This window comes from Poecilia mexicana, unplaced genomic scaffold (genome assembly GCF_051168715.1).
Source record: "Poecilia mexicana isolate PSO_F unplaced genomic scaffold, ASM5116871v1 scaffold_15, whole genome shotgun sequence".
NCBI classification, from domain to species: Eukaryota; Metazoa; Chordata; class Actinopteri; order Cyprinodontiformes; family Poeciliidae; genus Poecilia; species Poecilia mexicana.
The window spans coordinates 7250223-7274341 of NW_028263384.1; the positions used below are offsets into that span (position 1 = coordinate 7250223).

At 42.0% G+C, this 24119-nt stretch overlaps 1 protein-coding gene across 6 annotated transcripts in view; it reads left to right on the top strand.

Moving 5' to 3' along the window:
- The window catches only part of ehbp1 (EH domain binding protein 1), a 155413-nt gene extending 133810 nt beyond the window's left edge, over positions 1-21603 (top strand). For all 6 annotated transcript variants that reach the window (XM_014980194.2, XM_014980215.2, XM_088012942.1 and 3 more), the window contains 4 exons: positions 10314-10413; positions 11252-11325; positions 20176-20290; positions 20626-21603. In XM_014980194.2, the coding sequence (XP_014835680.2) occupies positions 10314-10413; positions 11252-11325; positions 20176-20290; positions 20626-20716 (380 nt within the window). In that variant the 3' untranslated portion in view covers positions 20717-21603. The remainder of the gene's footprint in view (positions 1-10313; positions 10414-11251; positions 11326-20175; positions 20291-20625) is intronic.
- The last annotated feature ends 2516 nt before the right edge of the window (positions 21604-24119 follow it).

The following is a 24119-nucleotide window of genomic DNA, read 5'->3' on the forward strand; positions in this document are numbered from 1 at the left end:
AGGCGTTTCAGCTAAAAAAGAAAATACACACACACACACAGCCGAGCCGATGCTCACATCCTCTCCGTCTCCTCATCTGCCCCCTCTTGCTATATTAATTACCTGAAGTGCCCCGGCCTTGCAAAAAAAAAAAAAAAAAAGCTCTCGATTCTGCCGCTTTCCTGCCTCTTCTCCATCCAATGTGACAGCTACGGCTGCAGCCAACCTAAAGTGGGGGGTGCAGCAGAAGGACAGATAATAGTAGTAATGAACACGGGTGACAATAATGAGGAAGGTAATTGAGAAATGGTGTATTACAAGCCTCTTGATTTTCCTTTTTCAGCCTCAGGCTAAGTGGGGACAGGTTGTAAATCATCTTATTTAGAGCTCCGTTAAATGGTTTGTGTTGAGCGTTGGAGAGAGCAGGGCTTTCTGGTGTTCAAGCTGAGGCGAACTGACAGGCATAGAGTTGTGATACCTAATGTGGGAGGAAAGGTTTAAAGTCGCTGTCGACTTTAGACTCATTTATTTTTCTTTTAATGTCTAATTGACGTTGAGTGGCAACAGTGCGGTCCGTTGAACTCCTCACCATTTCTTCTCCGCCACGCTTTGTTTTCTGCTGCGTTTCTGTTTGCAGAGGTGTGAGAAATATCACACCAATCACCAAACGTGTCTCCATGTTAGCATTTTTCTCTGTTTTTTTGTATTCTGCTCCTGGGACGATGCTTGGAGTTTTCCTCAGATACCCCAACCAAGATTTCAAGTCCAAGTTCAAAACATTGGGTTTCATGAAGTTTTGCGGCTTCCATATTAAGCAAATTCTTTGTAGACTAATACAGGAAGAAAAGAACAGCTTTCAAAATATGTTTTCAGACTAAATCAGAGAAAACATTTCCTGGTTTAGGCCTGTTAGAATAATCGGATCAAGAGAGATACAGATTTTTATAACTTTAATTGAAGAAGATGACTTTATATTCCTTAAAGCAATTTGTGAAAACCAGGACAATGATGTCACTGCTTTGTCAGATTGTGATTACAGTTAATTGATATGTTGGCACACCTGTGGACGCTTTTTATGGCAACACCTATAACTCACAGCTTTCTTGTGTGGCATGGGAAAAAAATCAATAAATACCGGACAAGATAACAGAAAGAGAAATAACTGATTCTTCCTCAGGTACAGTTTCCAGATATCTGAAGGTGACATTCATAAATTAAATGCAAGTAGAAACCTGTCCACTCATGATATTGTCAAGGAAGTTCTGTGTCCCAGAAATTAATGTATTTTGGTGCAAAATATCTGTATCACTGCCTCACCTCTGTTCCTAAACCATGCGGGGTTTGGCCCATTCTGTGCTAAATAAACTTTTAATCTTACCAAGGCCGCAGAGAGACATATTCAATGTGACCATGCCCTATTTTTTTTTGTTTTTATGCTCTTAAATTTGACTTGAGGTAGCATTAAAAAGGTCTTGTTTTATAAAGACATTCTATAGAATCTACATCCTTACCTTAACTCTGACATTTCCAACTTGCTTGCCAACATTTCCTAGTCCAGGTTGTTCCACAACATACAGGCAAAGAGCTCAGATGGATACAAGTCTTACTCTCTCACAGTGAGAATGAACGGTAGACATGTCTCAACAAGTCTACAAAACACAGCTTATTTTTAAATAACTTTGTCTGCTGACCCTGAAAATATGTTAAAATGTGGACTTCTATAGAGTGTGTCCACTGACTGCATTTCTAGTTTTCTCCTGTTTTGGTGGGTTTGTAGACCTTTCTCACATGTGTGTGTTTGTGTTGTTTTTCTGGCCGTCTCTCACACTCAGCCTGTGATAGAGACAGGGCGGTCTCGGCTTTAACAGGCAAAGGTTGCCTCCACTAGCCCGTAGTCTGCCACTCTGTGATAATGTTTATTGATTTGTGGCAAAAACACAATTTGATGGACTGGGGGGAAGGTGGGGTGGAGAGACCGGTGGACTGAGGCGAGCTGAGGTCTGTGTTTGATTGTCACAACTTGGCTGGCTGAGAGACAAATACAGAAATATTTTAGGATTGGTTGTGTGTTTTTTTTTTTTTATTCGTTCTTCCAGTCTGAGCACAATTATTATAACATTTAAAAACGTAATGGTAAAGTGTTGTAAATGCAGATTTAATTGAGAAAATGTACAAGAGTGTGGAATGGATGAAAGAAAACAAACACACCTTTTCTCTGTGTTTATTGAGCAGGAGGAAATGTTTACCTCAGTTTGAGTGTGAACTTGGTTCATCTCCGGAGTCTGTGAACTGTTTGCTTGAGCCCCGCCTAGACATCAGAGGAGGAGGAATGAAAGGTGTCTGGAGGCTGATCTACTGTTAGCTTTCTGGTCAAATGTGTTTGCTCAGGTTCATGGGTGTTTGCTTCTGTTTCTCTATTAGTTGGACAGTCCACACACGAGAGCAAAGAGGTGTGATACTGCAGGAAAGAAAGATGGAAGCATTAGGAGTATTAAATCCATCTCACGTTTAAAAAGAGGGACATAAAGAAACTAATTTATAACATCCTCTGTAATCAAAGGTAACTTCCTCGATGAAAACTTACAACTGAGTCTAACAATATATTATGAGAGAATGTTGACATTTGAGAGTTGATCTATCACTTCCATGAAATTCTTGAATCTAATCTGGAGAGTAGAGTAGTTGTCTTACAATCAGAAGGTTGGAGGATAGATTTCTGCTATCACATGTTGACAGGAGAAATCAACATGTGATAGGAGAAGGCACTTTAACCCCAAGTTTGGGTTTATAAACTTGCATACGGGTTTATGAATGTATGCACATTAGTCAGTGTGAAATGGGTGAATGTGGCTCTAGTGTAAAACTGTCTGTATGCCTGGAAAAGCACAATGTGAGTTCAGTCTATTTACCATTTAGCCATGTGGGTGCATAAAGCCTACACTCACAAAGCACTGACTTAATACACAAAGCTCCGCCTTGGAGCTTTAGTGTCCATGTCATATAACCACACTCGGCTCCTCCAGACTAGCAGCAGCAGCAATTAGCAAACACCTGGTGGAGCTGCACATCTGCTGAGCCCATCACTACTTCTCAGTCCAATGATCCTAAGACCGTTTGTAAACGGCATCATGGAGAAGCCTTGTTGTGATGACTTCCTGAATGCAGAGGAAAGAGTAGAATGTTCTTAAAGAGACAGAGGCCCAATTTCAAGGCATCATAGGGCTATGGTGCCAAATTGAGTTACTTTTAAGTTATTTTTGATACACACTGCATTTTTATAACTAAATGTAATGTAGTTATGATATTGTGGTATAAAATGGCACTCTGTGCCTGGAAAATACCTTTTAATCAAGGAAGGTTTATGTCTATTAACCGATTCATGTCACTTACACTAATCCCAAAATCCTAATCTGACTTTTTTCATTACAGTGTCAAACACTTTTGCACTTATATACCTTTAACTGAGCTACACCTTATATGTTTAATTGAAAACAAATATCTATAAAACCACAACTTAAAACAAAATCTATATTTCTCGAACCACTTACTTGTCTTGTTCTCCCATATCTCCGCCTCCTTTGTGAGTTATAAAGCAAGCAGTGGTTGACAAATGACACCAGTGGAAAAGGCACTCATTGTCCCACAGTGTGAGAGGAGGCTTTTTTTTCACTCTTTTTTTTTTACCCCCTCAGTTTTACTTTTCTCCTCTTTCTGTGTGTGAGGAGGAAGGGGGGAAGAGGTGCGAGCATGAATCGGTTAATGTGTTCCATTCAGCAGACATTATACACAGGTTCAATAAAGCAGGAATCTGCTCTATGCTCTGGGACTATTGTCCTATTCAGGACGGATAAAAAAGGCCTCGTCCAAGACTCCCCTGGAAAAAAAAAAAAAGCTCTCAGCAGCACTTGAGTGGAGAGCTGTGGAGAAAGCCGAGGAAATCACATGTGCAACGTGGACGAGAACGAGCAGCTTGATTCTTCCACACAACTCGGGTTTAATGTTGCAGAAGTTGTACCTGCTGTCGGACTTTGGCTGCGTTGCTTTGAATCGTAGATTCAAATGTGATTTGGCATTTTAAACGTGTCAGTAAGAAAGATTAAATCAAACTGATGTGAAACTCTAAAGCTGAATCATGAAGCTCCCTAACCTCTGCTGCTCTCTGTTAGCAAGACACTGCTCTCCCCTCATTAATTAAATCAAGTCTTTGCCAGGCTCCTTAAACATGACCCCCCTCTTGGTGCCTCCTCTGATTAGGCCGGCCCATCATGCATATTCACGTCGGCGCGGTGACAGCCTTTTAACGAGCTCTTACCTAATCACAGGAAACAATGTTCATCCTGTTCTTTTTATTCCTCCTTTTTCTCATTTTCCCTTTATACGTGTTTGGCTTTCATCTTTGCCGATCCCCCGCTGATATCAGCCGGGGCCCGACACACCGATGGGAGAGAACGGTGGGAGAGGCACAAGTGCGGCTCGGGCCCTTAAATAAGCTACAACTGGGAAGGGTGGCTTGAACACACAAGACAAGTTCGGCTTTATCTCCTCCCTCTCCCTGCCTTTATAAATGTCTGATAGACAAATTGGATTAGCAGCTATTGGATTAAATAACAAAATGGTGGGATAAAGGGATGAGATAAATGTGCTGTGATCACAGCTTTTAATGTGTTTCTCTTTCTGTTCCACTCATTTTCCTGTTCACCAAAAGACCTTTGAGGAACAGATACAAGATTCATCAAGTTACTGTACTTCATATTTGATCAGCTAATGTGGATCCTAAGACGATTTAACGTTTAACAAGCTGCACAGCAGCTAAATGGTCAAAGTGTTGATCTCTGAAACGTGCTTTGTCGGAAGTTGTAGATTTAATTTAATTAAATTTCATCATTTTTAGGCAAGTAGAAAGACAAAAAAAAACAACTTTTATGTTGAGTATCACATCTAATGGGAAAAAAATCTGCAAAATTACACATGCCACAATTTTTCGTTCCCCTAATAATCCCTTTAAATAACCATAGCTGAAGCATTTTATAATTTGTTTTTTGTTGGTAGAGCTGCCAGAGAAAACCCATGTCTCAGTAAAAGGCAGCCTGGCCTGACTTTGCCAAAAGTCACCTGAAGAACTTTAAACTTTAAAAAATAAAGTTCTCTGGTCTACTGAGACCAGACTGAACTATGTGGCATGAATACCAGGCATCCTGTTTGGAGGAAACCATGCAACATTCCTCACTTAGGCAAAACATTCATGGTGGGGCCAGCATCATGTTGTGGGGAAGTTTCCATCAACAGTAACCGAGAGTACAGTTAGCAAAGAAGTGAAGATGAATTTAGTTATGGACCTTCTGGAGCAGTTTTAAACTCGGACTGGGGCAATGGTTTGTCGTCCAACAAGACCAAGACACCCAGCAAACATCCAAGACATCTAAGGAAGGACATATGGACAACTCTGTGAACGAGCCAGATCCTAGACATGAATCCCATTGAACATCTCTAGACGGAACAGAAACTCGCTTTGGACCCACCCAACCTGAAGGAACTTTAGAGACTCTCCAAAGAGAAATGAGCAAAGATTTGTTACATTCAGGAAGATGTCAATCTGTATTTGCTGTCAAATGTGCATCAACAACACTACCGAGCAAATTCTGTGGTATTGCTAATAGTTTGTTCTGTACAATTAGAGCTAACAATAATATTTTGATGGATTCAATGAACCCTGCCATTGAAGCCGAGCAGCAGCCCCAGTTGAATGGCATTGTAGCTGAGATGGCTGTCAATATCTAAAGGTTCTCTGTTTTTTACCTTTTATTTTTTCCTTCATTCCTCTTTTACCATCTCTCATATTGTTCAAACACACAGAGATGTGTAAGCCAGGCTTTTCTTGATGCCTTGAGGATCTGAATACAGATCCTCAAGGCAGTTTGTGTGATTGTATCCCAAATGTGATTGTGTTTGTGATTGAAACAAGAGAAGAGGGAGGCAGGCGATCAGATAGGAGTTGTTGGAATATGTGTATCAGTTGTATCTCAGCTGTGTGTCCATGTGTGTGTGTTGATTGTATCTTCACCACATTGATAGCAGAGCTAACTCTGAACACGATATAAAACATGATACATTTTCCTGTAGGTGAGGAAACCCTTTGTATCTCCATCAGGCATATTTCACCCAGCCTTTGATGTTCTGATCAAACATTGTATCTGTGCCAGTTTTAATACTTCGGCCTCAGCAGAGTTTGGCCTGTTCCCGCTCCATGTTGAGCGCTGAGATGTGGCGTATAAGGCGAGCAGCGAGATCCAGACTGCAACCTGCCAAAGTGGCAGATGCTTTGATCCAAGATGGCCCCCTGAGAGCCAGCATGGATCCACAGTGTCTCAGGGCCAAGGCTGGATTCACAGACACAGTGTCAGCACTGGCTGCCAGGGAAATTTACACCATTTGTCTTCATACAAAACAACATTCAGCAGTTTTCCTTCTCTGAATATACAGAGAAGCCCATTTTGGTTTCAGTTTGTTGATGCATATTTATGTTGGAGTCTCACTGCTGGCCATTATTGGAGCGTTGATTGTTTCAGATGTTTCCCATAAAACATGGTATGGTTTAAATATTTTGTGATTCTAAACAGTTGCCTGTATTTTCTTCCTTTCTGAATTTGGGATTTTACAGTTGGTAACTAAAACTAATTAAAATATACTGAATCATAGTGTTTTTAAAGTTTCTGGGAAAAAAATTATTTCTATTGAAAACAAAATAGTAAAACTGTTTAGTTTTACTGCAGAATACGCTTTACATATTCTGTGCCAGTGTATGGTGCAGAATATGTGTCATATACTGGAATAAAGGTCTACTTAAGTCTTAGGGCTCTTTCTAAACACTCTTGAGTTATTTCCAGAGATTACCAGGTGACTCACTGGGCCATTCTGGTCATTTCACTTCCTTTATCTGAAACTAAAGTTTCCTTGACTGTCTATAGGAGACTACTATCTTGCTTGGAAATCGAGGTTTGTTTCATCCTCAGAAAGCTCCAGTACATTTCTCCCTTCATCTTTCTTCCTCTTATGTAAAATCTGCTAGAGCTAACAGATTTTACAGAAATCTGCTAGCCCCAAAACACCATGTCATCACTTCTGACATTGTGTTTTGGGGATGAGGTCCAGAATCACTCTCCCTCCAAATCCAAAAAATAATTTTTTGGCATCATCAGATCCAGACTATATTCTCCCTGCACTTCACTGGCTTGTCCAATTCTCCTGCAACAAACTTTAATTTAATCTAATGCATTGCGTCAGAACAGAAACTGCTGCTGTTGAGGGAATTATTTAATGTTTTCTTGGGACAAACTACCTGTTGAGTATTTCCAGGTGTTTCGTTTGCTCTCAGACTCCTCCACAGCGCTTGGACAGCTCTTTAGATTAATCTTTTGACTTTTCTGTCAGAATCTTATGAGGGGGGCCTGGTTGGGTTATGGTGAGATGATGGCTCTGCACTTATACATCATGACTCCAGTGTCGCTCACTGGACCATTCAGAAAATGAGAAAAAAATGTAACCATTTTTCATCATTAAGTTTTGCAACAGTAAGTTTACTAAGGAGGACTCTTCGGTTTGACCAGTTTTACCACTTCTTGGGAAACCTTTGTAAAGCCTCTCCATTAATATTACACCAGCTAATATCACACAGCAACAGGAATGATTTCTAAATAATGACAAACTTGAGCTGCTTTCTTGTCTTCTTACATTGCACATCTTTACCGTCACATCATTCCAATTTTTTTTTACGCATAACTTCATTTGCGGAGTAATCCGATTTTATTTACATGCATAAAATAAATATTTAAACTAAGAAAAATACTGAAGTGTTCAATACTTATTTCCCCTCCTGAAACAATCATGTATTTCAGCAGGAATCATTGTTACATTGTTCATGCTCTGTCACTAAGTGAAACCACAGTGTTTGCCATCAGGTTAGCATCCTGAGACGACCTCTCCACCAGCTGGTGCCTGAACACATCATGTCTTTGAACCGCAGCTTTAGGTTCACACATGTCATGACAGAATGAAAAGTTAAGGTGTGACCATCTTTGTCCAATGAAACTCTGTCTCTTTAAGAGTCAGGTGGCCTCCGAAGTTCAGAGGTCAACCCTGGAGAGGAGGATGCTGTGCAGCTCACCCCTCCATCTCTCTCCTCCTTCTACCCCGCTCTCTTTCTCCTTCCTCTTAACCTTTCTTTTCCTCCTCCTCCCCTTTATCCCACGTTTCCTCTGACCTCCCTCGCTCCCCCTCCCCTCCCCATCTTCATGAAATGCACCGGGTGTTTGGCTGGTAGCTGCTGGCTGGCTAGCGGTGGGGGATATAGCTTTATAATCCCCCCTCGTCTTCCAACCCGCCTCGCCACAATGTCACAGGAGCTTAATATTTGCCATTATTATTTGCTTGTTTTATTTGACTTCGAGGCAGCACAATGACCTGTCAGCACAGGCTTTATCCCCCCTCCGAGTGTCGTCCATTTCAAAGTTGACTACAGTAATCCACGAGCCCCCAATTCCGCTTAAATCCTGAAGCTTCCTTTTCATTCTCTTTTTTTTTCCTCTCACTCCTCCGCTCCCTTTTCCTTCTAAATGAAATTACATACGTCTGCTGGCTCAGTGTATCATAAATGTCCACACACTCACCAGTGTCCGCACACAAATCCACACGTCCTCCTTTTGTCATCAGTAAAGCTGTGGCCCAATACTCGCTGTGCCTAGTGAGGAACAGAGGTGTGCATACAGGGACTGACCAAAAATAACTCTGGTATCTTATTTAGATTGGGGGTTTTTGTTGTTTTTTTGTCAGCCATCAAATTTTATTTTCTAACAGGTTTGACTCAGATTTTAACTTTATTTTGTTCAGAAAGTTTTACATGTTTTACAATTCCAGTGGGATGAGTGGGAGATTCTTTTATTTTGCATAACCAGAAATATTTCTAAGTGTTCACATTTGTCATTTTTCTCAGCCTTCTTTCAGCCAGCTGACTGGCAGTGTACATGAACAGATCCATAAAGTATACTCCAGCCACCCTGACGTCTCATTAAATAGATTTTAAATACTGTAGCAGACACACCATAGTATGAAATTGTAGCATTTTTGAAGATTTTAAATGTTTTCATACCTTGACATCAGCAAACAGTCGATGCTGAGTCACGTTACATTCACAATCAGTTTGAACCAGAGACGCACCAATAATTTGCCAAATACAGTACAATCAGTTGCAAAACTGTCAGTTCCTACTTTTTTTTAATCTACATTAGTGTCAATGAAAACCATCAACTTTTGTTATTTTGACAAATAACCTGCAGCTCCTTTTACAGAATACAGTGAGAACAATTTGGAATCAGTTGTCCAAAGCTGAAAGAAAAATACAAAATATTGAAATCATATTCTCAAATGCCATTTCTGGCTGATAGAAGAGGTTTATATGTTTCATGTCAATTCCTGCTAATCCTGTAACATCCTTTGGAGCATTTTCGCTCCTGAAGGATTATATGTTTTCCAAAAGCTGTTGTGGGACACGATTGAAATCGTCTCAGGGTCTCCATTCAGCGTGCTTTGTCTGTATCAGCTGTTAGCGACCCATTGCATCTTGTAAGAAAGTTACCGCGTGGAGCTTTAGCCCCAGCTTACAGTAGCCATGCAGCTAAGCTATGCTAGCTCTCTGTGAGCTGAGAAGGCGTCCCACCGAATGCCAGAGAGTCACCAGAGTCTTGTTGTTGTTTGTTTCTTTATTTTTAATGCCCGCTGAGTGATTGGTGGGAGATGTATTGCTCTTCAGTGAGAGGCTTTGCTCTTTAAAGGCGCTAAATCGCCGAGTTAATCCCACCCCGACTGAAGCCGTCAACACGGTGGGAACGTAGACGAGAGGTATGCTCAGATGCAGAAAGAGATCCAACACACCAAGTCTGTTGTAGGTTTATCCGTCGCATGGGCAACACACCCATAGTGGAAGAGGGTGTTTTATCACCCACACCTTTTCAAGCGAGATAGTTAAACTCCTTCACTTTTTCCTCCAGTTTTGCTCAAAGACAATCTGAGAGTGCAGTGAGACTGATTTTGGTGCATATGTCTATGTAAGCAAACAATTTGTGCTGTGTGTCTTAAAATCTCATGAGTGTTTCGCTCAGGACGTTCAGCTCTGATGAACTCTTGCTCCACTTACTCTGTGCATGCCTCAACTGTGACTCTCCTGCTATGATTGCTATGCCACTGCTGGGTCTGTTTTACAAAGATTTTGCAAGTTGTGATGCTTCCAAATGATTGATTGATTAAGTTTGTTTTTGTTTTGTTTTGTTTTCTTTTCTTTTCAGGAAACAACAAGGAGGAGGAAGAGGCCATGATGCAGGAGTGGTTCATGCTGGTCAACAAGAAGAACGCCCTGATCAGGAGACAGAACCAGCTCTCTCTGCTGTACGTACCCCTTCCCTCCTCCTGCACATCTGTGCATCGCACACACTAGAAACCTGGAAGCATCTCCCTCCAGTGTCAAACCCACCAGATGAAACCCGTTTAAGCCGCAGGAGGCCGGCGTTGTCCTCACGACTCCATTCAGCCGCTCTGTCTATCCGCTCATTGATTTACATGTGGAAAGGATATGAAATCAATAGAAATGTGGCAATCACCACTCTATCTCTAGTCTCTTTGTATGTGGTCAGCTGCGACAGGTGGAGACGCGCACGCACACACACACTTATCGGAGCCACACACACATTGGCTTTTTCTTCATTTGCAGGATTTCAAAGAGAGTGAGTGGCTGGGAGATTGAAGTATTCATAATCATATTATATCGTGGGAAAGGGGAGGCTTTTAAAGTGGCCAATTGACAGAAGGGCTGATTATTAGCCCTTTCTGTTCTCTCTTTATGGGGCCGAGGAGAAAAGGCGGCTGTGAAGGACAAATTCTATTAGGGGCTGAATTAGCTCATTTTTTAATATGGCTGAAAGAGGGAAGAATTCAATTTAAGACACACACACACACACACACGAACCCCACGCTAAAACGTGTACCTGTCGCCGCGCTTCCCTTTAATTCCTCGTTTCTTCTTCTCAAACACTTTGACCCAGGGCTGTGTGAGAGCGCCACCAGTATCAGTCATGTGCAGTAGATTAATGCGAGGCAGGAGAAGGTTCGGGCGAGTGGCCGAATCGATGTTTATTGCAGGTTTCTTTAAGTACTTAATGATTTAGTCATTAACATATTGATGAACTATGTGTGTGTGTGTGTGTGTTTTTGCTCTAACTTGCCGCAGGGAGAAAGAGCATGATTTGGAGAGACGGTTTGAGCTGCTCAACAGGGAGCTGAGAGCCATGCTGGCCATCGAGGGTAAGACTCACTTCAGCTGGATTTTATCTCCCAGTTTCACTTTAAGGTTTTATTTTGCTGCTTTTATATGGGAAACAATGAAGTAAATCAAATTAGCCTTTATTATTATGCTAAAATGCCACAGTTTTAACAGTATAATGAAAATATAATCTAAATTGCTTTTGTTTAAAACAAGAGAGGAATGATTACTCCTACCACTGCCTAAATAATATAGATTCCTACTGTTTTAATAATGATGCATTAACATTTGGTGTTTAGATTTTATTACAAAGACAGATATGGAGTAAATGCCAGAGCTAAACGTAGTTTGTTTTTGTTGTTTTTTCCCCAGTGCTTATAGCTCTGAACATTATAGCTTCTTGAACTTCAGCTGGGATTCTAACAAGGTGGTTACTTAATCAGACCCTTTGCTAGGGTACAGTTGCTTAGCAAAAATCCTACTTTCTTTTAGCCTCCTGACCAAAAGGTCTCAGCAACAGGTGGGGAGGGAGGGTGCTGCTGTGTTAAGACCAGTACAGAACGCACAAGATCTGAGAAATATTAGAAAACCAAACGAAATTCTCTCCAACAAGGGGATTTCATACCCCACAAAAAGTTAAGTATAAGACCTCAGGTTTCTCTCACATAGTAACTCCTTCCTCCTCATATTTCTGACCAATACTGAAAGTAGTTTTACTAAGATGAGATGTCAGCAACAAGCTTTCTTGTAATTTTGATGAATATCTCTCATAGATAATTGAAACCCAACACTCAGCATCTCAGAAACGTAGAATATTGTGAAAACGTTAAATATGGTGCCACCCATTCATCTGATTTCATTTTCCAGCAGGACTTGGTTCCGGTCCACACTGTAAATTATACCAAGAGCTGATTTAATAACGATGATGGTACTATGTTTGATTGACCAGCAAACTCCCATGACCTTTAACCCCATAGAGGTTACCAAAAACAAAGACAGGAGACGGCAGACCTGAAGGCAGCTATGAAAGCAATCCGGACTTCTTTTTCAGAAGCCTGATATCTCCATTTTGAAATATGATCTTTTTTTAAATTGATTTTATGTAATATTTCAGTTTTCTGAGACACTAAATTTTGGGTTTTCACTTTCTGTAAGCCAACAAAATTACAAGGAATAAAGGCTTGAAATGTTGCTCTCTATGGTTAATGAATCTATATTGTAGATGAGTTTCACTTTTGCAGTATTTTTGTTTTTCACTTGCACCTTTATTTGTTTCTGGCATTAAAGCAACATTGAGCTGATTGAAAACGTGTGTATACCTCAGTACTCCTAACCAGCCCATGTCTTCCATGGTCACCCATTCATTGTTGGTCTCTTTTGTTTTTTCGAGTCGTGCTCAGCCTTCCTTCCTTCCTTCGTTTTGGGCCTGAAGCAGAACTATTTAAATTCTGCATCTGTTTCTTGATGAGGATTAAGATGTGAGGGATTTCACTCTGTGATACTTGATCAATGCTATCTGTTTCCTAGCCAGACCTGACTAGCTGAGACTCGATTTGAAATCTGGCCACAGCTGCGTCGAGAGACGGATTTGTGCAGCGCGAAACAGCGGTTTTGATACCGAAAGCCTGTTTAAATGCGCCGCTAACGGAGAAAAAGCAGCCATTGTGTTGCATCAAAGTTGTCGCAGAGCCAGGGAAGTTTAATCCCCTTCGACTGCATCCTCTGTGGGGAAAATGAACCTTTTGCCAATCAATGCTAATTGATTTTACTTTTCGACATTGACCACCACCACCACCCTCTTTCCACAAACCCTCCCGGCCTTTGGACAGCCATTGTAATTTCAGCGGGCACCTGATAAGCTACCTGCTCCATAATAAATCAATTGTAATTAGCAAGAAAGGCGGTCCGAGCTGCTGTTGGGGGGGTTGATGAAAAGGAGGAGGAGGAGGAGAAAGAGGGGCGCGCACGCGTATCCAAACTGCACCACTTTACATCCATGTTGCCCATCCATGTCCGCTGCTTCCTTTTTTCTGCTTCTTATTGGTGTGAACGCTGAAAAAGATTCATTCACCTCTTTGGTCCAAATTCTGTTTATCTTGTTCTATTTCAACCATTCAGTCTTTACAACTTTCAGCTCTTATGAATTTTCTGCTCCACTCAACTTTTACTAAAAACGTATTTTCTGTTAATATTCCACATTTTTCCCAGTAAGCTTTCTCCTTCCACAGACTTTTTTGAACAAATTTACTCTATTTCATTTTCCATTAGGGCTGAAAAACAAATCATGATTGCCGACTGTGATATGTTGTATGATATTTTCATATCAGTCGCTATCGACAATTGAGTCTTTTTGTTTTAAATATCTGAAATACTTCTAAACTGGTGACATGACCTCTCCTGTTCCATCCAGTTTTCTCTCCACGTTGTTACTTTTATTTTTACGCAGTCGTGAGGCAAGGCGGCCAAACCTGAAACTGCTGCTGTGCTAGCAACAACTCGACTGGTTGTTGCTAGGTAACCAAAGAGTGAGCGAGTTAGTTGATGTTGCTTAGCTGGTCGTGAGAAGTTGAGCAGCTAAAACCTTTCCTCTGCCTACATCCCCCAGAATGCTGTGCGGTTCTGGTTTGGAGTTTACTGAATTATCAAATATATCAGATGTGTCTATCGCAATATATGTTATTGATCCATTGTCCAGCCCTATGTTCACTTTTCTAATTACACAGATTTGTTTTTTCTGGTCTTATCTGTGCTCCTTTAATCAATCAATCAATCAATCAATCAATCAAGTTTATTTGTACAGCACATTTCAGCACCCAGGCAGTTCAAAGTGCTTTACATCATAAAAACATAAAAACATCAAACACGTCATACAGTGAAAACCAGTTCCTGATGTCACATTTTGTGACATCAGGTGTTTTGTCTCGTTAATGGTGCACGACCCTGAGTGGACGACTCTTGATATATCAGGTTTGTCTGATGTGCCCACATTTGTGTGTGTGTGTACGCAGTGTGGAAGCAGAGATTGTGTGTGTGTGGAAAGGTGCTGTGTGTCGTGTCACTGCCGTCCTCTCCGCCTTCATGTGGACATGTTGGATTTGCAGCCGACTAACTTATCAGCCGGCCTTATTTTCCTCCCTAAGGGAAGCACTTAACATTCAGCGGCTCTTCCTTTTCTGCAGCAGACACAGATAGTCCTGAGCTGCTGGCAGGAAGGCTGCCGACGTGCCACGATCTGTCACCGTCCGTGTGTTTGTGTCCACCTCTGAGTGCGTGTGTGTGTGTGTGTGTGTGTGTGTGTGTGTGTGTGTGTGTGTGTGTGTGTGTGTGTGTGTGTGTGTGTGTGTGTGTGTGTGGGGGTGTGTGTGTGTGTGTGTGTGTGTGGGAGCACACAGGTGTGTAGTTTTTATTTGGTGCTCGGGCGGGTCTATTGAGCAGTGGTCGGGAGTGCGAGTAATTGCTGATTTGGTTGGCCAGTCAATGACACAGACAGACAGAGATGAGAGAAGGTGAGAGAAAAACACATCTGTGATCCACCTGCCCTGACACTCACACACCCTGCTGGGAAAAATATATGCCTGCAGTCAGTCAAACACTCCTCCATCTGTCACACCGGATGCTGTGACTGCACATGCAAACTGCAAGAAGAGCTCAAAGAGTGGGGAAAATATGCAAACAAGGAGTAAAATCTCTGAAAAGATAAACACTTTAGTTTTAGATCAGGAGGTTTTCTTGACCACTTGATTTAGCAGAAGTCAAATTTGATTCCGTTTTTAAATAGAAGTGATACAAAACCGCCTTACTGTGAGGACAGGGGCGTCAAAACGATTTGTCCTGTGGGGCAAAATTGTCAAGCTAAAAATTCTCACGATCCAAAAAGATAAAAAAGCAGTCTAATTTTTATATATATATTTTTTGTAATAGATGTTATATATCCTAGAGCCAAACATTTACATTAGTTTTACACATTTGGGGTACCAAAAGAAAAGCATCTAGTTTTCTGTTTCTTTTGGGCCCAATTAACCACATTTATGTTCCGTAATAAGAACAGGATTTGAGTTGCTTTCTTTTGATGCTAAGGCTAGCTAGCACACTGGAAAGGCGGTTCGCCCAGGGCGCCAAACAGGCAGGGACCGCAGCCGAGTGTGAAAAAAACTAAGGTGCAGTTTGATGCAGATCAGGTGTGAAACTCTTTGACATTCAGAGAAAAACTGCTACGTAGTGAGACATCGGGGCAAGTGAAGATCTCCAGCCTGCCGCTGATGTCATTCTGAGCATGCTCAGTGATAACCACCTCCTTGTACCGTGTTGGGGTGATGCCAGCCGGGGAAATGCCATCTGTATGCCACACTCTCATCTCCCTGCCGCAAAATTGATCCACTATGCCCTCTTTATCTGCTTACCGACTTACACCTATGTTTGGATACACACACACACACAAAGCGGTGTCTTGGCTCGCTGTAAAGGACTGTGTGTGTGTGTGTTTTAAAGTGGACACCCTCTTGCTGTATAAAAGGGATTTATGCATAGCTGGGTCCCTGAGTTTTTCCTGTTACGGTTTGATATGATAAGCCTTTTTTTATATGTTTAAAATCAATATGTAATCCTATGCAGGAGCTTATCCCTCTCCACACACACACACACACACACACGCCCCACGTCATTTGTAAATCTATTTGGGCTTTGTAACACATCGGGGCGGTGTGCTTCAGACCCTGATTGATTAGGTGCACTATGCAATCCGATCACATGGGCGACTTTTGATGATGTCGCCGACTCTTTCAGCGCCGAGTCGACAGAAACCGATGACAACAAACGTCTTTATGGGAAATCACAGAGCGCCTGTTATTGGTTTTAATGTAACATTAAAATTAGATATGATTGAAATCATTTGCATGTTGGATCTTTCAGCAGTGAACATTCTGAACAGGAGTTGAAATCCTGCAGGTCGTCCAGCTTCACGCCTGTTTTAAAATGTTTTCTAGACATCCAAATCAGATTCTTTCTTTACAAGAGAAAACAAACTGTAGCTGGTGTCAAGTTATAGCAAGGTTTTAAAATCACTTTTCTTCATATTGTTTCTACAGTTCAGTTTAAAGTATAGAGATTTCTCAAATCAGTGAAAATTGTTAGTATAGCGCAGCATTGCACCTCCCCCACCTGTTGCTGTGGTCTTACACATTAATAAGAACGGTGCTTGTTATTGTGTAGAAAATAGTTTCTTTTCAGTTTTGAGCAAAATAAATTACTGTTGAGCAGTTTTGTTAATTATTTTTATAAATACCGTAACACTGTGGTATTTTTATCCTAACCTGAGAATCTCACACCAGCCCAGGTTTAATCTGATCTAACATCTGGATGACAATGTTCTCTGGATTTATCCTGGATAATAAAAATGTTCCAATCAGATTCACATCTATAAGTTGGAAAATCTTTCTATTCATGATTCTTATTGATGCTTCCTTTTGTTTCCTAATAAGTTTTCTGCATCTAGCTGCAACGTTAGTGGAACACTTTAGTTTCTCAAACACTCACTTATGCCTGCATCAGTAAAATTTACTTTAAAAAAAATATATATTAGTGAAATTGTGTAAGTTACACCTTTGCTGAATGAAGACAAAAATGTTCTTCCCAGCTGTTTTCCATTGATTTTAATGGATTTATGATGTGTAAAAATCTATTTAAATAATGGGAGTTGTCTATAAAGTATAATCTGTGAAGGCTCAACAAAAAGCACATTTTACACATTTAATTCTATTTTTTGTATCATTGATTTCCAATCATTGTTTCCAGATGAAAGCAGTTTGTATTCTTTAGAATAACTTAGTAAAAAAGTATTGTCTTTCTAATGGCGTAGATTGGAGTGATGATGTTGACACTTTGTTTTCAACACCATTTTAAATGTTACAAATCTTGTTGCGTTTTCCAAACTGAATCGGTCATGGAAAAACGTTGTGGTTTTGTGTAAAACTGCTGAACTTTTCAGGCCTGGTTTGATTTTTCTAAACTTAAACTGAAGAGATTCTACCAACAAACATTAGTTTTCCTCTCCGTTACGTTTTGCATGTGATGCAGCGGAAGGATCTGTTTTCATCTACCAGACGTTTTCCTTTGCCCGTCGTCTTTCTTCTCCTTCACTGACACTTTTTGTCTCCTGACTCCCACCCGGCCTTCAGCCAGCCACAGCCTTGCGGGGCCTTTTTTTTGTTTTGGTCATGAAGCGGGTTGAGGAACGACAGGGAATCCGTTGATATTTCAGCGCTTGTGGCTTGTAGAAAATTCTCAGGAGATCTCGGCTCCAACTGCTTTGACGTTTTGTCGTCGTGTTTGGTTTGAGCAGGAGAGCGAGGCAGGCAGCTGCATGCCGGACAGTCTCGCCGGGCTTCGGACCAGTTTGCGCTCTTGAATAAATTTAGCAGCGGTGAGAGCCGTGGGGTTGGGGGGAATGGGGGGGCAGAGACGAGGGTTTTGTACGGATTTAAACCAGCGCATTCTTGTGTGTGATGCCGAGGCTCACATGGTTACCACTGGCGCGCTCAGTGAGGTTCATCTGAACACCTCCTTAGTCCTGAACCTCCCACTACCTCCAACTCTCTCTCCCTCTCGCTCTGATGGAGGGGGCGGGGCTTATTGGGGGGCTGCAGGGTGTTTTGTTTGTTCCTCTGTCTCCAGTTACCCAGCCTGCCCCGCTCTGGTGTTGCCTGGTCACGTCTCTCATCGGCTCTTTTTATTGTTTACCTTCCTAATGAGGGGGGCGGGGCTCTGCTGGACTTGATTGACGCCTCTCCCTCTCCCCCCTCCTACACCCCCAAACACTCTAGCTCTTCCCCTTCAGGAATCAACCAGGGTTTGGCTTTTTGGCTCACCACTGCTTTGAAGGAGGAGAACATTTTTAAACCTTTGTGGTTTGGAAGGAAGTTTTCAGATGAATTTTTTCCTTCCCTTTCTGTGGGCCGGCGTATCGGGTGTGTGTGTGTGTGTGTGTGTTGCATGGGAGAGGTGTGACGACTTCCTGTCGCATAATTATCTAAACCTGATGACTCATCGAATTCGCCGTGTCCCAGATAAGCCCACATTCTCTCCGTCCTAAATTACCGCTCGAGTCAAAACAACAAAAAAAAAAAAAGACACTAACAGCGCTCAGGTGCAAGTTTAGACACATTTCTGAGGAGTTTGACGACTCAGAGTAAATTTAATAAAGGCACTGCAGAAACACAACATGTCACAAACTATTTTTGCTCCACTTGCTACTACAAATGTCTTAGTTCACTTGAAATAAGACAAAACCAACTTGTATGTAACTTTTCACCAAAAAATAGGAGCTTGGGTTAATTTCTTAATATTGATGAAAACATATCAGTTCCACTGGCAGATTATTTCACTTATAACAAGACATTTTCCTGTGTTATAAGCAAAATAATCTGTCAATGGAACTAAACCCTTTTCATCAATATGAGGGATTATTGACTGAAAACAAGCTTTCATATCTTGCTAAACAAGTTATTTATGACTGAGTTTTGTCTTGTGCAAAGACATTTGAGGTGGAAACGAGACCAAAAACATTTTGTGAGATTTTGTAATTTTGCCAGAAGACGCTGAGAGCCAAATATTGGGAGTGTGTTTGTTTCGCTCTATAGCTGACTTCAAAGGCACGAGCAGGGCCAATCAGGAGAGAGCAAACCTTTCAGGACCAACACACTGGGCCCAGCAGGACTCGCACACACAGACACACACACACACAGTCTAACTGCTGCAATTTGACTCAACAAGAGGGGAGTCGGGGGGGTGGATATTTATTTTTAATAAAGCTCACGTATTTTAGGACTGACAATTCACAACATTCCTATTCCTCTGGGATCAATGTTGATAGAGAGAAGTTAGTCTACAGAAGCAGTGCGGTGCTTCAGCTGTGTTTGGATTCTCTCTGGGATGTGTGTGTGTGTGTGTGTGTGTGTGTGTGTGTGTGTGTGCGCGTGTGTGTGTGTGTGTGTGTGTGTGTGTGTGTGTGTGTGTGTGCGTGGGGCTGCAGAGAAGCTGAAGATATCCTGCTCTCCTTAAGCTGCAAAGCAGCCAAATAAATCTGCACACTCTGACGTTGGCACTCTTCAGCCGAAGCGACTTCGGATCAGGGTGTGTTGGCGAAACGTGGAGGATTTGTTTAAATCACACAGAAACGTTGTGATGATGTTCGTGTTTTTTGGGGCGGGGTGGCTGGGGGGGGCTAAATGAGGGCGTAGCGCTGCCCCCGGTGGTGCCTGAACATAGAGCCGAGGCGGATATTTGAGCCCCAGGGGGAAGTGGGTGCTCCCCTGTAGGCAGCCCCCCTCCTGGGGGAGGCTGAGGGGATTTGGATCAGGTCCCACCTGGGCCCTGTGGGGCCCCTTCCTGGAAAGTCCCTAGAGAACTGAGGCTAGAGTCATGGGGGTTGGGGGGCCTCACCTGCTTGTTTATTTAAAGGAACTGATCAGAAAACTAATTATTTTCACCCAAATCATCACTACAAGACTAGATGATGTCTTCATTCCCGCTGAAACACGAGTATTTCCGTTTGATCAAACATTTTCAGTTCTCTGATCAATACCTGGACCTCCACAGTGGCAGCATGGTCCTGTGGGAGCGTGGGTCCTTGTATCTCCATGCGTGTCAAAGCTGCACATCGCTGTGACGATACGCTTCAAGGACGTTTGCTCAGAACAGAGTGTGTCTCCACCGATCCTCAGCTCGGTCCAACAGGATGACCTTTGACCCGCGGGTTCACCGTTCAAACTCCTGAAGTTGGGAGTCTCTCTTTAAAGACGTTGGTTTTGTAGAGATGCAGTTTTTTCCACTCGGTGTGACGTAACGTTTTCTTCCTTCAGGTGTCAAAAGTCTGAAGCTTCCTCTGATTTTTGCAGACTGGCAGAAAACTGAAGCCCAGAAGAGACGAGAGCAGCTCCTGCTGGACGAACTGGTCATACTGGTCAACAAACGGGACGCGCTGGTCCGGGACCTGGACGCCCAGGAGAAAGAGTGAGTTACTTACAGAACAATCAAGAAACGTATGAAAGTGGTTTAAAGCAATCAGGGGCTTTCAAGGCCTCCGGTGCCCGTTTTTTTTTTTTTTTTTTTTCCCCTCTGGTACTCCGGTCGATCCGACCCCACCTTTGCGGGTGGGATCTCTTCCAGATCTGTGGTGCCAGGAAGGGTGAAAGGTCAGAGTGTGGCCCCTGGCACGAATCCACCATGGCACCGCTTCATCCCCCCACCACTCCGCAGCTCGCAGGGAGCCGGGAGCACCAACACACACACACACACACACACACCTCCTTCGGGACTCGTGACGTTTTGATGTTTGTGGTCCACAGGGCCGAGGCAGAGGACGAGCACCTGGAGAGGACGCTGGAGCAGAACAAAGGCAAGATGGCCAAGAAAGAGGAGAAGTGTGTCCTTCAGTGATCAAACCAACAAAATGTAGCCGATTAAAGAAATGTATCATCATGAATATCCTCACTTTTCCTATTGTTTCATAGCAGCTCGTAGAATTCTGACGAGGTTTTTAGTCCACTTTGACAAGCAGAGACTCAAACTTTGCACCAACTTTCTATCAAATCACAGTTTCCACTTTTTTTCTTTTTTTTTGCATTTGAACTCCCAGTTATTAAAAAAAAACAAAAAAAAATACGGTACCGTTACGTAATATAAATATGTTTTCAAGATGGAGAGCGCAGAGCAGAATGAGGACACCAGAGGTACAGCACAACTGGGTTTGATGAGGGGAATATTTCCCATCATCATCTTCAAAAAAAATTTTTTAAGAAAACAAGACGTGATTTTTTGAGCTTACTTGACATTTAGTTGCTTCACTTTATACTTGTAAAATATCTTAACTGCTGCATTACTGTTTATAAGTCTTGCATAAATCTTTCCTGTTTTTTATTATTACTATTATTATTATTAGTATTAGTATTATTATTATTACTATTGTCTTGGCTTGAAACCAAAAGAAATAGTTAAGAAAAAAAAGGTCATTGTATATTTCCTTTATTTTTCTGCTTTCTGGATCCTCCTTTGAATCCCCTACAGCCTGAACAACAGATATGTTTATTATTTATTGTTGCTTGTGAGTGAGTACTCTGTCACGTTTCATGTTTGTTTTGTTTTGTTTTTGCTCAGCTAATTTTGGTTCCTATTTATTGTTGTTGGAAGAGGAGAGAAAAAAATGTTGCTTCCATTTGTATCTCTTAGAGCTCCACATGTCCTTTACCTGTGAACATTTATCTAATTATTTATTCCAGTCATAACCCAAGTCTCCAGTAATAAAGTCCTTATGATTTCATACTCCACAGCAGGGTGTGTGGCGTGTTTTATGTCGCTCTAAAGCAGATTTAGGTTTTTTAAGGTGAGCATTATAGATGTTTTATTGTTCACTATGATCTCAGCTCCACTATTTGTCTGTTTTGGGTTCATTTTGCACAATTTGTCAGCTGATGAAGTGGCCTTCATCAGCTTCCTTTCTTCAAATCTCCTGCTGTTTTATATAAATTTGTGTTGAGAATTTCACTCTGAACAGTTTCCACTGAAGGATATTTTTAAAACAAATCTTTTTTTTTCTTTTTTTAATTCTGTCCCGGTTTCCTGAGCCGACCTGGAGAGAACCGAGAAAATTTTACCTCTTTTTATATTTACCTTTTTAAGATGACAGATTTTTTTTAAGCTGCATTATTCCCTGATGTCAAACCGAGGTGACCTGTGAAACGTGTCTCTGGAAAACGGGGCCGCAGACGCAGGATGAGCGCGGGTTAACCCTCCGCTCCGTCCCTGCAGGCAGCCCTCCCATCCGCGATGAAAGCGGTGAAATCGGTTGTGACAGCAGACGTCCTCCTCGGCTTCTCTGATACTTTCAGATTAATTTGTTGATCTGTTTCTTCTCTGCTTGGGACCGACTTTTTCTTTTCTTTTTCTTTTTTTTGCGCGCACATCACGCACGGTGCGTCCCCGGAGGCGCTTTGTTTTACACTGGCTGTGAGGACGTTAAAATAATACTCCACATTTAAAGTAAATTTAATCTTTTATAACTTGTTTCGGTTTTCAAACACTTTTTAAAATATGCATAATTATGGAGGCGGCAAACTGAACTTTTTGTCGAAGTTTTGAGCTCGGTTTGGTTCATTTTGGAAATTCACCTCTTAAATCTGCGCTCAAATCGCACACTTGGCAATAAACAAACGCCTGAAATGATTCTGACTTACCTCTGTTGCGCCACTTGCTGGTTATGGATAATTTATTAATGTTCCAGTTGCAGGAAAAAAATATATATAAACGGGTGGGAAAAACATCTGGATCCATTCTCCTTTCGGCGGGACCTTCGTTGCGTTTTCCCCCGACAGGTGCTGCGCGCCGCTCGGCCTCCGCAGCTCGCTGGGAGCCGGGAGCTCCGGAGCTCTCCGTGCGACGGGAACCCGGAGCTTCCCGCAACAAGCCACTCTGAGGTTTATGCATCATCGTTTTAATAAGCACCGACAACATCCCCGCAGATCCGAGCTTCTTCCAATCCTCCCGGCTGAAGGGACAAAACTTTTCAACCCCCCACCCCCTCCTGCTCTCCTCTCCTCTCCTCCGCTCTAATCCCAGGCTTTACCAGCTCAGCATTAAGAAAATTCAACTGCAATTTGGGATTAGACAAAATGCTCTTATTACAAAAAGCTTGGTGCAACTTGATAACTTGATACTTGTTCAGGGGGGTTTATCTGGAGGTCTCACATCGAGAAAAGGAAGAGGGGAGAAAAAAAACAAGAAATGTGAGGGGAAATGTCAGAATAGGCCGTCTCTTTTGTGTTGGGAAGGCCATATTTGTTGAATGGCCTTTTTGCATAATTTAACGGAGCCTCGTGTGTGTGTGTGTGTGTGTGTGTGTGTGTGTGTGTGTGTGTGTGTGTGTGTGTGTGTGTGTGTGCTGGTGTGAACAGGAGGGGTGCTGGTATTTGGATCTTTGGCGGGCCTCTGACTGCTTGGACTTCAGAAATAAAATGCAGAAAAGGTGCGGGGAAGGGTTTGACCTCTTTCAAATCACCTTTCATTTCTCCCCTGCTTCTTTCATGTCTGATTTTGATCTGATTTGATCCTGAGCGGCTGCGTTAAAAAAAAAAAGCCGCCTTTTAAGCATCACCACTGCAGGCCTCGACACAACCTGCAGCATTTATCTGTATAGTCAAAGTCCTCGTGCGTGCTCTGCTTTAACGCGTAAAGATGTAATTTCCACCCCTTCACTTGACTCCATTTTGTTTATTCTGCATTTAAGAGATCCGCGGGGTTTTTTTTCTGTTTTGACCTTCAACAACAAATGGACAGAAAATTCAAACGTATTCATCTTAAAAGGTTTTGCTTTTAAAAACATCAACGTGCTCGAGCGGCTGCAGCTTCTGCCTTTTTTTTTTAACCCGCTTCCTCCGCAGTGAGTTGGAGGTCTTTTCCTATTAAACTTTACGTCAACCATCCTCAAATGTAATTCTAAATGGGGATTAAACCTCATTAATATTCATGAGATTTGTCTCTGTGTGTGAGTGTGTAGAGGAGGAAAAAAAGAGGGAAAAGAGGGAGGGGATATCAATAAAAATCAAAATGGGTAAATTTAACTTCTCATCGCCTGGTTTCATCGCTCCACTTTTTCTTTCTTTCTTTTTTATTTTTTAAAGATGGGAAATAGTTTTGCAAAGGAGATTTAAAAAAAAAACAGAAGTGGATTTGAGCCTCAAAGTGGCAAATTTCCCCCCCATTATTTCTTCATGTTTGGTAGAAAAATCCCACATTTGCAGATGATGTGACGCTTAAAAAAACACAACAATGGCGTTTTCTGTCAAGA